Source organism: Marmota flaviventris, chromosome 7 (genome assembly GCF_047511675.1).
Source record: "Marmota flaviventris isolate mMarFla1 chromosome 7, mMarFla1.hap1, whole genome shotgun sequence".
NCBI classification, from domain to species: Eukaryota; Metazoa; Chordata; class Mammalia; order Rodentia; family Sciuridae; genus Marmota; species Marmota flaviventris.
The window spans coordinates 41,411,130-41,430,321 of NC_092504.1; the positions used below are offsets into that span (position 1 = coordinate 41,411,130).

Genomic DNA, 19,192 nt, shown 5'->3' on the forward strand with positions numbered 1-19,192 from the left:
ATATTTTCATAAACCATTAAATTGTCCTTTTCCTTGCCTTGTTCAAGAATGTTTACATGCTATATTTCCCCATTCACATAAAAAGTGACAATTTGAACTGGGGGTATAGCTCTTGCCTCGCTTGTGTGAGGCCCTGGGTTTCATCCCCAGAGCCCTCCAAAGGAGCAACAATTTTGGTCATTTCAATAATAACAAATAATTAACTGTCAGCCGGGCATGTTGGTGCACGCCTGTAATCCCAGTTGCTCAGAAGGCTGAGGCCGGAAGAGTTCAAAGCCAGCCTCAGCAAAATTGAGGTGCTAAGAAACTCAGTGAGACCCCTGTCTCTAAATAAAATTCAAAATGGGCTAGAGATGTGGCTTGGTAGTCAAGTGACCCTGAGTTCAATGCCCAGTACAAAAGGAAAAAAAAAAAATATATATATATATATATATATATATATATATATATATAAACTGTCATTTACTTTGCTATCTCCTTCAGGAATAAAATATTATTTTCAAAAATGTGTAGAGAGCAGGGCATGGAAGTAAATGCCTGTCATCCGAGTGACTTGGGAGACTAAGGCAGGAGGATTGCAAGCTTAAGACCAGACTGAGCAACTTAGCAAAACCTTTAGCAACTTACTGAGAGCCTGTCTCAAAATTTTAAAAAGGACTGGGGATGTAGCTCACTGGTAAACTACCCAGTACGTACCCCCACTTTCCCCAAGGCATTCAGAATTGGTGATTTTATTTTTATATCTGTCTCCTGAATTAAATTGTTTTTAAATTACTTTTTCAGTTTATTATGATAAATTCTTGTTCCAACAACAGCTATTGATTGATTATGAGGTATCAATGGCCTCGTAAGGGGAATGCCAATTATTATTAAGCATCTGTGGAAGACAATGGTGCTGTGTGTGCCTAGAGAATTAGAAACATTGTCTTGCTCAATCAGTTTGCAGTCAATGAGCTCATCAGCTAAATCTGATGGACTGACAGAGAACCCAAACATGAGGAAGAAACAGTAATACACTGACTAAGACAGTGTCCCCAGAGCAGTGAGATGAGGGAGGGCACGGAGCCAAGCCCAGGGAATCAGGCCAGACTCTAAATGAGTTCTAGAAACAAGACAAGATCTCTTGTTTTCAACCCTGTGTAAATTACAAAAACAAAAGGATGTGGCCATTGTGATGCATTCCCTAAGCACCACCCATTTAGCTGGGGTTTAAGCAGCTGCGTAATACCCCAGACAGATAGTGGAGGAAGGACCCTAACCTTAATCCCAGGGTCAGATCTTAGAAGGAGCCACAGTGAATCCAATAGCCCATTAGTTCTCTTCATTTAGCCCAGAGGTCTAGAAACAAAGAACTCATCTCCCACCAAAAATGACATTGATTTAGATTCTGATTCTAGATCCGACTGGGACAAATCCTTTTACCTCTCAATACCTCCTTGTAGAAGTAACTGTTTTTTAAAATCGGATCTGGCTTCCATAGTTGTGCAGATACATTGACATAATTTAACAAGAGTCATCTTAAACTCTAAAGTGCTACATAGAGAGACAGATGGTTAGGCATCTACCTAGAACTCTGGCCTTCTTCTCTCAAGCCAACATCCAATAGCGACTGAGTGCAGGTGCTATTCTTCGAGATCCTAATGAACAAAAACTCCAGGAGCTTTCATTCAAGCAGGGAGATTCGGACAAGAAACATTTAAACTCACCACAATATATAGTACATTGGAAAGGGATCAATGCTAGGGGAGAAAAAGAGATAGTTATAAAACCGGAAGGTAGCTGGGCATGGAGGCACACTCATGTAATCCCAGCAGGACGGGAGGCTGAGGCAGGAGGACTCCTAACTCCAAGCCTTAGCAACTTAGAAGGGCCCTACACAACTCAGCAAGGTGCTGTCTCTAGGTACAATATGAAAAAGGACTGGGGATGTGGATCAGTGGTTAAGTGCCCCTGGGTTCAATCTCTAGTACCAAAACAAACAATCAAAAACAACTGGAAGGTGAGGAAGTGAGACAGTGGGCTTGTAGGGGAGGAGTTCTCAGCAGAACCGGGAGCTAGACCAGCAAGAAAAGCAGAGGAGCAGAAGCAAGAAGCCCAGTAGCTGAGGGCCTTTTAGTCATTTTAAGGTCTTTGGATCTTGCTCTGACTTCTAATTTGAAAGGACCCTGCTGGCTGTTTAGTAGAGAACAGACTGTGGAGGCAAGTGGAGGAAGGAGAAGCTCAGTTAGGAGAGTATGAAGTAGTCTGGTCTGGACCACAGTAATTGTAGTGGGATGTTAAGAAGTGGTCGGTTTCTGGATATGTTTGAAGGCAGACCCATTTGAACTTCCCAGTGGTTAAATGTACAGAGTGAGAAAAGAGAAAGGAAGATTCAATGGGTTTGGGTTTGAGACCAAAAGATGAAGTCACCAGTAACAGAGATGTTCCAGCAAGACAGAGAATTCGAACTCCTCCTTCTTTTCTCCTCCTGGTTGCCTAGTCATTTTCTTGCAAGTGTGAACACTGTGGGTAGAGAACCAAAACTGAGATATTGCTACTTGATGACTGTTAGGCAGGACTGCCCACTTAGACCACTTGATCACTCTGGACCTCAGTTTCCCCAGGTGTAATATGAGACAGGTTATCTGGATAAGGGATTCAATGGGTTGGGGTCTGAGACCAAAAGATGAAGTCACCAGTAACAGAGATGTTCCAGCAAGACAGAGAATTTGAACCCCTTTCCTGCTGTTAAATTCAAAAACTTAAATATTACAATCAAGAACCACACTTTTCAAGATATTTTTTCATACATATTTTTCCTTGGAAAAACATCTTAATAAAGAAACCCAATATTTAATGACATTCTTTTTGGTTTAAAACAAAATTATGTTGCAATCCTAGTTTGAACATTAAAAAAAAAGAATTTGAATAACCCAGGCTTCTTTTAAAAATAATAAATAAATATGTCCTGCAATTGTTATAACAGTACCTTGTTCCAGGAAGGTACATGGCTAACCAGGAAACATATTTCCTATGTCATATTTAATAGGAAGTTTTGCTCCCAAGGTTAAATTACTGCACTTATTTTGTTACTGTGAAAATATTCCTTTCATTTTAATGGGCCATGTGTGGACTGGAAATGCTCTAAAGCTGCCTAATAGAACAGTCAGCTCCTGAGGGTTCTTGCAGTCTTTTCCCTTCCCATTGTGATTTTCCCTTCCCATTGTCAATGCCGTTTGATAAAATCTGCCCAGGAGGGGAGAAGTCACTAGCAGTGATCCACAAACAGACATCAGATAGTCATCATAGTCTGATGCTAGGGAGGGATGTAATTGTGTGCCAATTAATTTAAATCCACAGACAATCAAACTTTGCAGCCCACCAATACAGCATTTCTCTTTCCTCATAACATTCTATCGGACCCAGAAACATCTTTATCTTAGTGTATTTGCTGTGAAGTATAATGAGTTCTAACCCTGTGCCAGGTATTGTGCCAAGAATGTCATGACCTGCCCCAATGCTCACAACCACCCTATGAGAAAAGTGCCATTATTATTTCTATTGTTATAGACAGAGTTGGGGGATTCACACCCAGGATCTCCTAACTCCAAGTCCCAAGCTTAATAGTGCAATGGAAAGGTTAAGGGTGGGGTAGAAATGGAATGGATTTGCACTTATTTCACGCATTGTCTCCTCGTTATTATTGTCTGTCTTGTAAACTTCTCGGTGTCCTTCTCCACGGCTGGAGGGCAGAAGCCAACATTTGAATCACTCAAGGGCATCCTGCCAAACAGTTACACACCAGCAGAAGACCCAAAATCCCAGTGGAAGCACCATGAAGAGTGACCCTAAGCTATCCTGTTCTGCTTTTCCCAGAGACTGAAACAGCTGGCACACTGCAGGCACACCATAAATGTCCCTTGAGTAGATGAACAGAAAGGTGATCCTCAGGGCAAGAGAGCAAAAAGGGGGGCAGGTGAAAGATGGGACCCTGAGGTAATGCTCCCAGATCCCCTACCACTCGGCTTTGACATAGGGGACAGGGCACACTCCCCGCCTCCTCCCTACTCTCCGAGGACCCAGTTTCCAGCCTCAGCTGGCGGGAGCTGGCAGGGGCTAACGCCCGCTCCAGCGCCACCTCCCACTGCCAGGAAGCTGAGCGGAGCGGGGAGGCGGGCGCAAGGCGCGGCCCACGCACGCACGCGCGCTCACACGCAAGCACGCACTCCTACCGTTGGCGCAGTCGGTTACACGCTCACATTCACACCCCTCTCGCACTTCCCACACCCTCCTCGGCCCGTACATGGTCACGGTCTTTCCTGGCCTCACATTCATATATTCACGCGCTCCTGTTCGTATGCGCTCCTGCTCAGGTCCCTACGCGTGTCCCGCACATTTCTGCTCCTCCCAACGCACTCTTCGCCTCCACACACGTTTGCGGAGGCATCCATTCCCTTCACACACCCTCATACACCTTGTCTCACTTTGCACTCTTTCTCACGCTCAAACACAATCTTCTCGTGCACTTGACAGATGCCTTCAAGTTCTCGGGCCTCACACCCACGCATGCGCAGAGCCTCGCGCAAATTCGCCCTCTGGTTCGCGCTTGTGCACCTGTCCCGAAGGGTCCGCCGTCCGAGCTTGGGCACGCCTGTGTTTGGGGACCATTGCTGATGGGTTGTATTCAGGCTTTGGGCCAGTGCGATCGATTAAGATTCTCTGGGTTTCACACTGAGAAATAAGCCAGGAAAAGCAGGGAGACAGAGACCCACGGACAGAGACGCGAGGAAGAGAGCAGGTTGTGCTTCTTGCGGAGTGAGAAGGGGAGCAGCGGGCACTCAGAGAGCACCCCGCAGCCTCGAGCCCCTTTACTCCCAAACAGGGAGCGGCCTCTCCAGCCTCCAGCAGCCTCTGCCTCTGCCTCACACGGCTTTGCCTGCCTCAGCCCGGATTTCCAGTGCTCTGTGCCTTTTAGCCTGGGACACAATCGCAGGAGGCTGTGGGCTCAGCTGAAAAGATATGCACAGTCTCAGCATGGGAAACTGGTGTGAATACTCCTTCTGCCACTTCCAATAGTGTATCCAAGAGTTTGTTTCCCTGACTATAAAATGAGGAATCATTAAATAAATATGAACTACCCTTCTAATCAATGCCAGCTCAGACTGGAAGCTGACATACACCGGTGAATGAACAAAACGGATCCAGTTTCTGACCTGGTACCGTTTGCAGTCAACTGGGGGAGGTACCCGAAAAAGCAATTTCAGTGGTGCACGTCTATAATCCAAACCACTTGGGAGGCTGAGGCAGGAGTATCCAAAGTTTGAGGCCAGCCATTGGCAAATTATCAAGGATCTAAGCAACTTAAAGACCCCGTTTCAAAATAAATAAATAAATAAAAGGACTGGGGATGTGGATTGATGGTAAAGCTCCAACAGAAATATGTATAGTTGGGATAGAGGCTTTTGAAGTAAAAGTATAAAATATTGCTTTCATCAACCCTAATTTCTTTTCAGAGCTCACTAGGTTCTAGCATAGGTGAACAAAAACAATTATGTTCCCTACCCACATCTTAATTCCACTCTGAGCCTTCTACCTCCCCACTCCCCATCATACTCAGGGGGACTCTACCACTGAGCTACATCCATAGCCCTTTCTGTTTTTCATTTTAAGACAGGGTCTTGCTAAATTGCCCAGGCTGGCTTCCAACTAGGAATCCTCCTGCCTCAGCCTCTGGAATACCTGGGATTACAGATGGCTAGTATGTGCCCTGTTATGTGGGCCACATTACGCTGTCCTTGAAACTTTTAATGTGTAGGAAAATCACAATAACCAAAGAGTGGACAATAAACAACTGTTTATTGTCAGAATCACTGAAAAATGATGCATTCATCTTAACCTGTTGCTGGATGCACAGTAGGTACTCAGTACATGGCAGTTGTTACTTGGAGGTAGTATTGCCTCATGCTTAAAAGTTCAGACCCCTACATCAGACAGACAGGGTCTGAATCCTGGCTCTGCCATCTCTAGCTATATGACCTTGAGTTAGTCTTTGAACTTCAATAGACTCTGGGTTCAAAACCCAGCCAAGGGGCTAGCATTGTGTCTCAGTGGTAGTGTGCTTGCCTAGCAAGCACGGAGCCCTGGGTTCGATCCTGAGCACCACATAAAAACAAATAAAGGTATTTAAAAAATAAACTTTACTTAAAAAAAACAAACAGCCAAAGTAGTGGTACCTTTTCTGATAGGACTATTGAATGAATTAAATGAGGTCATGTGGGCAAGGCACAGGGCCTGGCATACAATGAGAGATCAGGAATATTGGCTGTGCAGACTGTCATATACTTGACTAGTGCCCATTTCCATCTTTCTGAACCAGCTGGGTGTATAGCAAAGCTGGGAGGTTTTTGGAGACCACAGGAAGGCTTTGAAATTCAGGGCATAGTCCTAAGTGGGGTTAGCCAGGACACCAGGTCCTTTGATGTGGTGGGGAGTGGGATGGGGCTGCAGAACAAAGATATGCCCAGGAACCAAAGGCACCAGGCACCAGGTGTGGAGGAGCCTCACAGAGTGAAACTTGGTCAGCAAAGGAGCAGTGGGGTCTGAGAGTGATTGGGCAGCTTTTAGGTTGCTGCCAAGACTGAGGGGCCCCCTGGAGCTATAGGTATCAAATAATAATAAAAACAAGAGAAGCTAGGAGCTCTTGCCAGGCACCAGGTACCACCCTAGCTGGTCCTTAATTCCTTACAGCGACTTGAGGTCAGTGGCCCTTTTCCTATTTCACAGCTGCAGAAATGGACATTTTCCTCCATTCTCCTTGGTGTCCTTTCAGTTCTTGTAATTAACCAAGAGAAACTCTTCCAAGGCTCTTATGTGGGACTGTTAGTGGCCTTGTGGCCAGGAACATGTTCCCCATCCCCCTTTCCCAGGCCAGCACTTGCTCATCCTGCAGGTCTTCACTTTAATGTCACTTCAGGCTTCCATTTTTATCAACTCCAGAGTTCCTTGGGCATTTCTTTTTACATTCCTGTGACCTTTTTGTAACAAGTCAGCTCTGAGTTGATCTGTTGATTTGTTTAAGTACTGGAAACTCCCAGGGTACCCCTGGGACCCCAGGCATAGAGGCTGGTGTATAGTAGGTATTCAATACATCCTTTCCAGCTATCAAATGACTGAAGATATTAAATTAATAATAAGATATTAAATTAATCTCTTCAGAGTCCAGGATGAGGGGTAGGAGATAGGGGATAGTATTTATCAGTTATTTTCAGTCCTGGAATTAGAAACTGTTCTGGCCTCATGTCATTAAATCAAAATGTCTGCAAAAGGCTCACTTATATTTTGGTAGCACCAAAAAACAACAACAAAAGTTGTCTTGATCCTCATAATTAAGCAGCCATTTCAGCTTGATGTTGGCAGCAAATTTAGACCAAAAGAAGTATGAAGTTGATATGCATGGGAATACTTCAACCCTCTCTTATCCTTCATGCCCCTCTCATGCAAAAACCACCATCCCTGAAAAGGGTAGTGAAAAATGTTACTGGCCAAGGGAATTGGCTAGGGAAGGAGGGAGGTGGAGCATTTGCTTCAATTATCCGGATAATTGTTCCCCACCTCAGGCCATTGTTACTGAAATGAAACAATATTCTATTGGATACTGTCTTGGCCTTTTCAGGCAGGCTCCCCGTGGTGCCTAGCACACGCTGGGCACAGAGTAGGCCCTCAATAAATTTTATTCTGATGACAGAGGAGAGCTTTAAGAGTCAGAGAAGGATGCCTGGATTTGGGGGTGGGCGAATAGTAATTAAGGTGAAATGGGGAACAGAGGGGTTATGTGGTAGGCATGCAGGGCCATCAAAATTCTGTTCCAAGGGTGAGGAGAATGGGAGACTGGGCTTTTCCTGAAATTCTGAGTCAAACCCCTCACTCCTTTCTCAGGACCCCCCCCCCCCCTTCTTCTTGGCTGAATTGAACTCTTGAAACTGTGGTGAGCACAAAGGCGAATTCAGGTTTCTCAAAAGCTCATCCGCTCTGAATAAGCACCAGGCAGAAGCAAGATCATTTTTGGTGGTGCATAAGCAAGGGACCTGCAGCCTGTTTTCTCTCTGGAAAGGCCATGCCCAGATATGCGTTAAAAGCAACAATATGGGGGTGGGGGTGGGGGCTGAAGGGACTGCAGGCGTTTGGGCCCCCATTACTCAGCCCAGACCGCAATATGAGGACTAACTCCCAACTGCCCTCTTTCATCGGACCCACAGCTTTTCAAGAAGAGCTTGAGTTCTCTGTGAGTGCGTATTTGCTAATTGCAGCCTCAGCTTTAATGAGATTCAACTCCCCGCAAGCTCGTTTGCAGGTTACAGCCTTATATGGGGACCCACATTTTCTATCGTGGCAACACGTCCTGTGAATAATCGCCTCTCCAGAGCCTGAAAGGAAAGTGAGCGCCCCATTTCTACTGAATGCACGTCTCAGTTCATCCAAGGCTGGCGGGCTTTTGATGGCCACAATGCGAGTTACGCCCAAAGAGTGTCTCTTTGGTCAGATCGACAACGCTTGGCTTCACGTTTGCAAGTTAAACCGGCAGAAACCCGGCTGAAACTCCCACGCCAGACGCCGGGGACATTTCCCTTCACCCTGCTCAGAGCAGAACTAGGGAGTGGGTCTGGACAGGGGGAGGAAAAAAGGGAGCGGTGGGGAGAGGAAGGGGTGGAGGAGAAAGGAGTCCCGATTCTCAGCAGCCATCTAGAAGGGGGGGGGGGCGTTTAATCTGGCATTTCTTTCTTATTTATTTTTTTTTTCATTTTGCTTTGTTGGCAGCTTTCCCCAAACAAAAAAAAATAAAACGAGAGCATTTTCTCCTTGTCTTCACCTAGGTAGCTGCTTTCCTCCAGTCCCTGAAAATGTGACTCCTTCATAAAATCAAAATTTATGATTATTCAAATGTTGGGGACTGTGAAAAGAGAGGAAGAAAGAGAGAAAATTAATATTGCAGCTGTTCTTCTGATTAATGAGAGATAATTGCTCATGAAAAGTCACCCCTGTGGCATTTTGTTGTCTCCTGGATCTTTGTTCTTTTCCACTATTATTGAGGACTTTCTTGAAGACTAAGCGGTTCTTTTCAATTTTTGGGTATTCAGAAAGGGTTGCCTGGTTACAGAGAATGGGGAAATCTCGGGCTATATCGGGTAAGATGTGCCACAGACAGCAATATCACAATGCCACTCGCAGAAAAGGATGGATACAAGTTAACGATGCGCTTTCAATAAAACATTCATAGACTTGTTCACGCTTTGATAATGACCTCATTAAAGGGAGCTGGGGGCAAGTAAGTCCTGTCTCCTGTTTGTGTTCGGCTAACAAAACCCAGCTTTGAGATCATTCATCGCTTTGGAAACTAATATGAAATCAATGTAAGAGGAGCAAATAAATCCGAGGCGGCCCCTCCAACTCCTGGGCTGTCCCGCCCTGCTTGCGGCCTCCGTTTGGAGCAGGAGAACCACGCTGGCAAATGCTGACACTGAGAGAAAAAAGGACTGGTGACAGATAGGGGGGAGTTCTTGGGGGGATGCAGAGGAAGGGGCAAAGTGGAAGTTACAGCCCTGATTAAAAAAAAAAAACAAAACTGCTAAGCACATCAGGTCAGAACTTTTGAGGCCTGTTGAATAAGCAAGGCTGTCTCCACCCTTTACTTTCCCTGACTTTGCCCATGAAAAGAGTTAGGAAAAAAGGGAAGTGAGAGGGGAATGTGGGGTTCAAGTCAGGTTCCATTCCAGAGGTAGAAAAAAGTACTGGAAGATCTTTTGAAACCTGGAACCAAAAATTCAAATGTCAAGACTGAGCTAGAAGGAAACCGCTCACCCAAGGTTCCAACTGGAGAGTCCTGAGACAAGAAGGCAGCTGCTGCTGTTCTCTCTAGAACTGCTGATTGTTTTCTCTAAGTTGAGGGTAGGGTGGGGGGTGCCCTGGGCAGGAGGAGGTGGGAAGAACAATTTTGTTTCCTTCTGGATTATGACAGGACCTTGCAGTCAAGGAAGACAAAGCCATCCTCTATCATCCTGAGCGAAAGGGATAGAATCAAAGGACTTCCCCTCCCCTTAAAAGAACTCATTTTCTCCTTGAGTTATGAAAGTAATGGCTTAGGTAACAGCCTGTACTCTGTACCCAACTGCTTAATTCCGAATAAATCCTTCCACGTGGCTCCCCAAGTCGTGGCAATTAGAGCTCATTATAGGCTCATAAGAGCTCTCATTTTGGGGATTACTTAATGGACAATGAAATTTTATCGGACAGAATCACTGAGAAATAAAATTGTGCAGTGGTGCAAGCACTGTGGGCACACGCCAAAGGTCTGTCTGACTGAGCATGGGGTCCCCTTCTGCTTTGAGCTGGTTGGGGTGCTGTTCCCTGAAAACAGTCACCTGACCAGGACCAGTGGTAATGCTGTCCAGGACCATGCAGGACAGGCATACTTTAGACTGGCTTCTGAAGATGTGGGCTAGATGGAAGGAAGGAAGGAAGGAAGGGAGGGAAGAAAGGAAGATGGAGATACTGGGAAATCCAAAGATAACTAGAGAAAAGAAAGAGGATAGAGATTACCCAGGGGATACCAAAGTACTTGCTCTTTGTCATCCAATAAATTAACCAAATACTGTAATGGGTACGTTTCTCAGATATGGTCCTAGTTTTAGCCTTACCTTGTTCTGAAGCCCCTAACCCCTTGAGCCCTAAGTAATCTCACAGGTCTCTCACCTTTCTCAAAATTCCTTGGTACTAGAAACTGAATGTTTCCATAGTCAGACATAATTTGAAGGGGATGCTCAAATCTTTTGCATAATAAAGATTTACTAAAATGGCCTGCACACAAACACAATTTCTAGCACATTAGTAAAGGAGTTCTTTCTGTGAGCACACTCAAAATTCCTGGGAATATTGTGATACAAGTGTCAGCCCCAAACAGACCTTGGATAACCTTCTACCACACCCAAAGGATGAAAACAAGAGAGCAAACGCTATTACTTTTAAAGAATCAAGGAGGTGGGTTAGGAGGGGGTGGAGTCACCTACTTGAACAATTCAGGCCATTTAAAAAATACCCTCCCATAAAGCCTCTCTCAATTGTTGAACTCCAAATCTTCCCAAATCTGGGGCTGGAATGATTGTGGAGACTGCCTGGATTCTCCCATCAAAAGCGAGGGTGGGCTGGGGTGAGGCTGGGTGTCTACAAGGGCTGCACTAGCCAACCTTGCGGTACAAAAGTAGTTACAGCTGAGCTGCCCCACGGTAAGCCCTGAGACTCCTTAATTGTTGTCACAAGATGTTGGATTAGCACATTTCTGGAATAGCTGTCTGTTTACACTCTGGAGACCCACCGTCCACTAACCGCTTTCTAATTGAATTCTAATCACATTCAAATAGCTCAATAACCAGCCTCAGCTGCAATTCATAAAACTTTAATTGCCATCCATAAATCCTAGGCTCCCCAGAGCGGGGCGTCCCTACAACCCAATTACACTTCTCCAGCAGGCAAAAAAGACAGTCACGGAGACGGGAAAGGGAAGAAAGACAGGACAGAGATGGTGCTCTCCTGTATTGGGGGCACTTTGTTCTCTCCGATGGAGAGAGTCCTGTCTTTAAGTTTCTTGGCACCTCTGTGAATTCAGGCTTGGAGTCAGCCATTCTGGGGAAAAGACCCAACTTGTAGCTGTTGCTCAGCCTCCCCACTTCAACCTGCTTTTCTATAAAGAAAAAGCTGTCACCACTGCTGTTTCCCCAAAGATCAAGTGTCCCAGTCTTAGTAGCATTTTCTCTCTGGCAGCTGGGGGTGAAGGACCTGCGCCACTGAGAGATTTCCTTTACCAAGCCACTTCTCATGATTAGAGATAGGATTCCTCAGGTGGTACAGTCCCCTCCACTCTTTTTAGAATTTGGGGATGCAGAAGGACAATGCTTCCTGTTAAGACTAGACCATTGTCCAAGAACAATAAAAATGAGAGGAACAAGTGATCACTAGACTCAGAGCAAAGGCCTCCCTCAACCCCTGCCCAGTCTCCGGGAGGGCTGGTGTTTGGTCCTCTTTCCAAAATCTTTGGAATGGAATTTGTAGGGGTTGACCTGGAAATGCAGCAGTATAACTACTTGGAGAAATAAAAAGATGACTCTTCACAACCACCACCCCCTCTCCATCAGGAGATAGTTGCTTAGTAGAAAGTGGCACAAGGAAGGGTCCTTGGTATAAGCGACCCCAGCAGGGCCCTAAGTACAAAGGCTTTTAGATCTTCTAGAATATCAGAACAAGCTTGGCGGCTTGGCGGCTTCTTAGCTGGGAAGCCTCACTGCTACCACCTGATCCGTCATGAACTAACCACCTGAATGACCTTGACCAAGTCCAAAACTGGCTAACAGGGGTAGGTGTGAGCTTGGCCTCAGCTGCCCTCAGGTCAGCTGCCAGTCCTCTGCCTGCACACCCTACTGCAAACCACAGGCCTCACTCTTCACTTTGGCGTAGTTCCGGCTGACACTGAGGAGCCGGGAGCGTTGGGCATCCCTATTAAAACGGTCTTGAAGTCTCCACCTGGTGTGCTCTGCCGCAGGGCGCCGGGAAGAGTTGGGTTGGGGTCCAGGCTAAGGAGAGGGGTAGGGTAGAAGATGAGATGCAGCGCAATGATTTCTCGGAAAAGCATAGAGAAAGAGGGGGAAGGAGGCCGGCCTCCCTGGGAAATTAACAAAACCTACACTTTGCAAAGTCTCCCCCTTCCCCTCCCCCGTGTTCTTTCCTGCCGCGCGCCCGCCCCTCCTCGCCGCTTCTGTTGTGACTCGGGCAGCCTATCCCGAGGGTGGGGAGCTGCTGAGGAGCCTGGGCCGTGCGGTACTCCGCAGCATCACGTGCCAGGGTGGGGGCTATAAAATCCAGGAGCCCGGGAGCCGGGCGGGGGACGTGAGGACCAGCCCTCTCCAGGGACCCCTTTGTTCGCGGCCCAGACGCCGACACCTTCGCGTCCCCAAGGGCTTGACCGCCGGCGTCCACGCTGCTCCGGGGCAGAGCTCAGAACACAAGAGCGGAGGGGGCGCCGCGGCCAGCCGGGCCCTCCAGCCATTCGTCCCTCCCGACATGTCGCGCTCTTTTTATGTCGATTCGCTTATCATCAAGGACTCCTCCCGGCCTGCACCCTCGCTGCCTGAACCTCACCCCGGGCCGGATTTCTTCATCCCGCTGGGCATGCCATCCCCGTTGGTGATGTCGGTGTCGGGGCCCGGCTGCCCGTCCCGCAAAAGCGGTGCTTTCTGCGTGTGCCCGCTCTGCGTCACTTCGCACCTGCACTCCCCTCGCGCGCCCGCAGGCGCTGGTGGCGGGGGCGCAGGGGTTGGGGGTGCAGGGGTCGGGGGCGGCGGCGGGGCGGCAGGGGGCACCGGGGCCCTGCCTCTGCTCAAGAGCCAGTTCTCTTCGGGTCCTGGGGATGCGCAGTTTTGCCCGCGGGTGAGCCACGCGCATCATCACCACCACCCGCCACAGCACCACCATCACCACCACCAGCCCCAGCAGCCAGGCTCCGCTGCTGCAGCGGCTGCGGCGGCCGCGGCCGCTGCGGCCGCAGCTGCTTTGGGGCACCCACAGCATCACGCACCTGTCTGTGCTGCCACCACCTACAACGTGGCGGATCCGCGGAGATTCCACTGCCTCACTATGGGTAGGGCGGGGTTTCTGGGTACCTGCGCGCCGCGCCTTTAGCGCTCCCAGTAGTAAACTTTCCTCCGCCACTGGAGGAAGAGAGACCGGAGAAGGGGAGGGAGGAGGGGCTTTTGGTGTAACTGTGGGGCATCCCCAGAAGTTCTACAAAGGTGCAAGTTAGCTTGCCAAACTCTCCACATATCTGCGGAGAATGCAGAGGTTAATTGGCAGAAGTTTGGGGTGGGTGTGTGGGTGTGTTGAACTGAAGTATGGCAAATTGTGTCCCGGCTAGATAAAGTATTTCAATGCTTTTGGCTGTGCCTGCGACCCTCTCTACTAGGCTCCAAAGGAGACAGTCAGACAAGTGCAAGCTCCCACCCCCTTTAATCCTCTAACTTTGTGTCCTACGCATCGAAGGTCTTGACTGGCTTTGGGCGTATCTTTCCTCCTCCAATAAATAACGACGTGCCACGAAATGGGAAAGAGTGAAGGATCAAAGCAGGTGTTTGGGGTGGGTCCTTGAGAGGCGTCCTTTCCAAGGGATGGCACGTAGGGTGGGAGCACCTCTCCCGAGCCTTACCTCTTTGCCCTCTCTTGGCTGGTCCGCAGGAGGCTCCGACACCAGCCAGGTACCCAATGGCAAGAGGATGAGAACGGCGTTTACCAGCACTCAGCTCCTGGAGCTGGAGCGGGAGTTCTCTTCCAACATGTACCTGTCTCGACTCCGGAGGATCGAAATCGCTACGTACCTGAACCTGTCGGAGAAGCAGGTGAAAATCTGGTTTCAGAACCGCCGGGTGAAGCACAAGAAGGAGGGGAAGGGCGCCCAGAGGAACAGTCACGCGGGCTGCAAGTGCGTCGGTAGCCAAGCTCACTACGCGCGTTCGGAGGACGAGGACTCCTTGTCCCCAGCCTCCGCTAATGAAGACAAGGAGATTTCCCCGTTATGAGGGGGCCTCCCCAACCCTGCCCCTCGCACACCAGCTGCTCCCGTAGCCAACACCTAGGGCATCCCGGGGCCAAAACTCTCGCCCATCGCCCTCGTCCCATCTGGAGAAGGAACTAGTGACTAAGTCATGGGAGTTCAAAGCTGGGCCTAACCCTGCGCATCTCCTTCTTGACCTGTTTGGGAGTTATAGATCGTTTATTAAAACAATGTAAATAATCTAGAATTCAACTCAGTCTTATTATATAACAGAAGAAAAACAGGGTTGGTTTACTACTGTAAAGGGTTTTTTGAAAGTGCATGTCATTTCTATGTCCCTGCTTTTCAAAACCTGATAAGAACACAGGTTTCTTCATTATTTTTGTTGTTATTTTAAACTGAAATCAATGAGGTTACCAATAACTTAGAAATTAAACCCTGTAGGTCTTGCTTTCTGAAAATTTGCCTGGGGAGAGTTTCAAATCCATGTTGCTGGAAGTCCCTTCATATGTGAATAGTTTTATATAAAATTTATATTTATATTTATTTAAATAAATGAAACAGAATCAGGGTTTTAAATTTGTGATGTGTGCTCTCCCCATCTTCTCCTACCCACTCCTCCTCTCAAGTCTACAGAAAGGCATGTACAGGAAAAGAAAACCTATTTGAAGTCTTAGAGAAAAAGGTTAACTGAAACTTGATAATGTAGGTCTCTTGGCTTAAGGGAGTATGTGGCTTTATAGGTTTTCTGTGTAACAGAACTTTCTGCCCCAAGAAGACACCTTTAGTTTTGATACCACCTTCCAGATGGTCCCCCCATCCTCAAAGTAGGTGATATCTTCACAGTTGTCAGGGAAAAAAAAAATCACTCCATTTAGAGTGACATTGACAATGACTGAGAGATAAACCTTTTACTTTGCATGGACAAGTAAGATATTCCCTACCTAGTGTGTATTTCATACCACCCTTTACCCCCTGCCTATTTTATCTCTCTCACAATTAAAACCTGAATTATGTGAAGGCATTCGCATAGTCAAGATAGTTCTCTTTTTCAAGATAGTTTTTGAAAAAGTAAGAATTTATCAAACAAGTCTGAAGTGAACAAACAGAAACTTACAAATGATGCTACAAGTGATTAGAAAAGTTAATGCTCTTGGTTGTCTGTCTAACTCAGAAATAAGCTGCTTCCTCTCAATGCTGAGAAAACAATAAGTCAGGGACAGGGAAGTATTCTGTGTAAAGATTTACAATCACACATTTCCAAAACAGCCTGGAAATAAAGAGAAGCAGAAAGTAAATAAATAAAAAGAGAGAGAGAAAAGCACAGCCCAGAAATGTCTTTGGACACTTGCGGGGGTGGGGCACTTCTTGTTGTCTCTGGTCTCTGACTTTAACCCAATCCAGCTCTTTTCTAGTTCCTCTTTTCCCGTGGCTGGAAGAGTTCATTCCTACCGGCCACAACACTGAGTGTTCAATTCTTCCTTCAGCAGGCAACCTGGTCTCTCCTCAGTGCAGCCTGGGTCTGTAGCTGAGGAAGTGAAGAAGATGGAAGATGCAAACTAGAGGTTCTCAGTCCCACTAACACCCATTAGTGTGATTTCTGGTCGTTTTCTATAAAGATGCCTGCCACCCAATAGGTTTAAGTCACAGGAACTGTTTAACACACACACACCTTCTTTAGGTCTGATTTACTTTAGGCAGGTCCTATTGAAACCTCACCAGGAGCTTCCAGGACTCTAAAGCTGTGGACTTAAGGGAGGAGGAGGAAGGGATAATGCGACCACTCACTGTTTCCTTGAGTGTTCGCCCCCCCAACCCCACCCCCCGCCACCACCACCACAGTACGCTCAGGGGAAGGAAAATCCGGTTTTCAGACTCCCATTGAGGCCCTAGCCGGGCATGCAGGAGGGAGGAGGGACGGACAGCAGTGCCCTTCCTTCCGAATAAGGAGCCGCGGGCGGCTTTGTGCAGCGAGCTGGGCCTGGCCAGCGCCACGGTCCCAGGCAGCCGGCTTCCTCCGCCCAGAGCCCGGGAGGCTCTGGGTCTCTGGATCCCTGTCCTTCAGTCTCTCGCACGCAGAGCTGCTGGCCCCTGGCCCTGCCCGCCGCCACAGGGAGGAGGCGCTGGCCGGTAGACTTGCTAAAGATCGCGTCTCCCTTCTTCCCAAGAAACAGGCCTCTCCGCGAGCGAGCAAAGAGGAAGGAGGAAGGGAGTTGTAGGCGCAAAGAACAGGCATTTAAAGAGAGTAATTCCTTCACAGGAAATAACGGGAAGGACAAAGAACCCCCGCGGCCGCTCTCCGCGCTCCAGTCCGAAGCGAAGCTTCATCTGGGCTGGGGATGGACCCCTAAGTCCCTTTCCCACGCACACGCAGGTCAGCCCCTCTGTAGCCCCACGTTCGGGTCTGGCGCTCCTTCAAGTTCGTGACAAGTTCGGACCCGTGCCTCTGCGACTCACCAGGCTCTGCGACCCAGGCCCTGTGCCCAGAGCGCGGGGCCACGCACTTGCTACACCGGGAGATGCACGGAGCGTCCTGCTCTGCTCTCGGGCGAAGGAGAGGTGCGGCACCAGTTTGTGTTGCTGGGATGGCCGCAGCCCCTCTGGTTCCAATTTTCGGATAAATTCCCCAGGGAAGGGGAAACAAACAAAATATCCCTCTTCAGAAGCAAAAAAATTCAGGCAAAGACGCCCAACTCCACGTTGGATATTCTCTGAATAAAGAAGTTCTCCAGGATGCTCAGGGAGGTCCTTCCTCGAGAACATCCGATGTGGTGTATACCTTTTTGTCACTTTTGGAATGGAGCATGGAATCTTCTACTCTATTAGGATAGATTTTTACATCCTCCAACCCTCCAAAACACTCAGTTGATGTTTTCAAAGTTTTCAAACAGGAATAAATCTTCAGGAATGTGGAATCTGATTTTAAAAGTCTATTCTTTCACGTTAGGCTAAGAACACAAGTCAGCATTCAGACACAAACTCTTACACAAATGCTCCAAGCGATGTTTCCCTACATCTATTAGAGAATAAGGCTTAAGCTGTATGGGGCCACCCTGAACAGTGTCTACCCAGGAAGGAAGCCCTGGATTCTAGCTTTCCCTATGCCTGCACTTGAGAAACAGAAACAACACTCTTCACCCAAAATATGACCTATTCGAGACTTATAAACATAAAGGGAAAAGAGAAAAAATGAAAATGAGAATTAGAAACCAGGAACTTTCTTCACTAAGAGAAAAGAGATGGGCAGCAGGAACCATTAATGTGGTTGAGTCCACTTCTGAAAACAAGTCCCCAGTTGACAGTTTTTAAAAGGAAAAGAGCTGAGGGTGGGTGGAGGGCAGGAAGGATGACCTCTCACCCCTAGTGCCCTGGTTTAGCCCAGACATTCAGAGCAGAGAGGAGGGGCCAAGACCTTTCCCCTCACCCTCCCACTCAGTGATCAACAAACGCCCAAGGCCAAGGACCTGACATGGATAATGGCCCCAAGCAAAGCTGTTCAATTGTAAACCCTGCCAAAGGCAGAAAGAACCATTCTGTTAATGGGCTGAGGTGATAGAGACACTGGTGCCAGTAGAGCCCATCCCTTTGGGGTTCTTATTCTGAACTGGTTTGAAGTAGTGCTCCTAGTTCGGATCTCCCCCACCTCCCCCAAAGTATGCCAAGCCTTTAGGAGAAGCAAACATTTGGTGATGTGAAGTCTTCAATTTCAGGTGTCCTTTTTCCTCCTCTCACCTCTGCTCCCCACTAGTTCAGGTCTGCTAACTGTGCTCAGAATTGTTCAGTTTTCTTGGATCACTTTAATTATGGTCAGACAATTGCCAGAAAGGTGGTTGATCTAAGCAAAAATGGTCACAAGGGGCAATGGTGTCTGATGTGCGCATTTGTGTAGTGTTTGTGTGTATCATGCATGGGTGTATATGAATGTGTGCGTGTGTATGAGAGAGAGAGAGAGAGAGTGAGAGAGAGAGAGAGAGAACACACAACAATTGGTGATGGTCAAATAGGAGAGTAATTTTCACCATCCTCCTTCCCCCCTTTCGCTTCCTCCTTGTACCTTTCTTGAAGGTTCCACTCACTTAGCAAGATACTTCCAAAAAGATTTCTTAAGGGAGATGTAAAGATACTGAGAGTGGGTTGGGACAAGGAAAAGACAAGGCAGGGAGAGAGGGAGGAGAGCTGTGGGGGCAGGAGCTCAAGCCCAGACTTCAGGATGTTAGAGGGGAGAATGACACTTTCAACAGAACCTATTTGCTGGAGGAAATTGGGTTTAAAGGAGCAATCACTCCTTTAAAAGGAGCTCCTCCCATCTTCTCCAAACACAGCCGAAAGCTGTCCTAGACGATGAATGCGGCTCAGTGCATCAAAGCAATTGTTCCTATTTTCATTATTCACAGGGAATCTTTGAATGTACCTGTTAAGGTGACAGACCTTTTAAAAGGGAACATTTTTTTCCATGCAATTAATTGGTGCATTTACCAGGCTTCTATTAACATAATTTAATATAAATCTATTTTATAAATCTTTAGGCTTACATTACTGAAAATTGAGCTCTTAAAAAAAATGCCCACAGTGCTTCCCGAAATTAGATGAAATAGAATCCAAAAACTTGATATTCTGAACCAACTG

The 19,192-nt window shown here is 47.5% G+C and overlaps 1 protein-coding gene across 1 annotated transcript; it reads left to right on the top strand.

Annotated features, from left to right (window-relative positions):
* The first annotated feature begins 13,083 nt into the window (after positions 1 to 13,083).
* On the top strand, positions 13,084 to 14,591 carry Gsx2 (GS homeobox 2). The gene is made up of 2 exons (XM_027938249.2): positions 13,084 to 13,660; positions 14,251 to 14,591. The coding sequence occupies exons 1-2, from the start codon at positions 13,084 to 13,086 to the stop codon at positions 14,589 to 14,591; spliced, it is 918 nt and encodes a 305-aa protein (XP_027794050.2).
* Positions 14,592 to 19,192: the final 4,601 nt, after the last annotated feature.

What these genes read in the sequence shown, in the direction of transcription:
- Gsx2 (XM_027938249.2), top strand. Translation starts at nt 13,084, where the DNA reads ATGTCGCGCTCTTTTTATGTCGATTCGCTTATCATCAAGGACTCCTCC. An exon ending in ATTCCACTGCCTCACTATGG is followed by an intron (nt 13,661 to 14,250) that starts GTAGGGCGGGGT and finishes GCTGGTCCGCAG; the next exon opens with GAGGCTCCGACACCAGCCAG.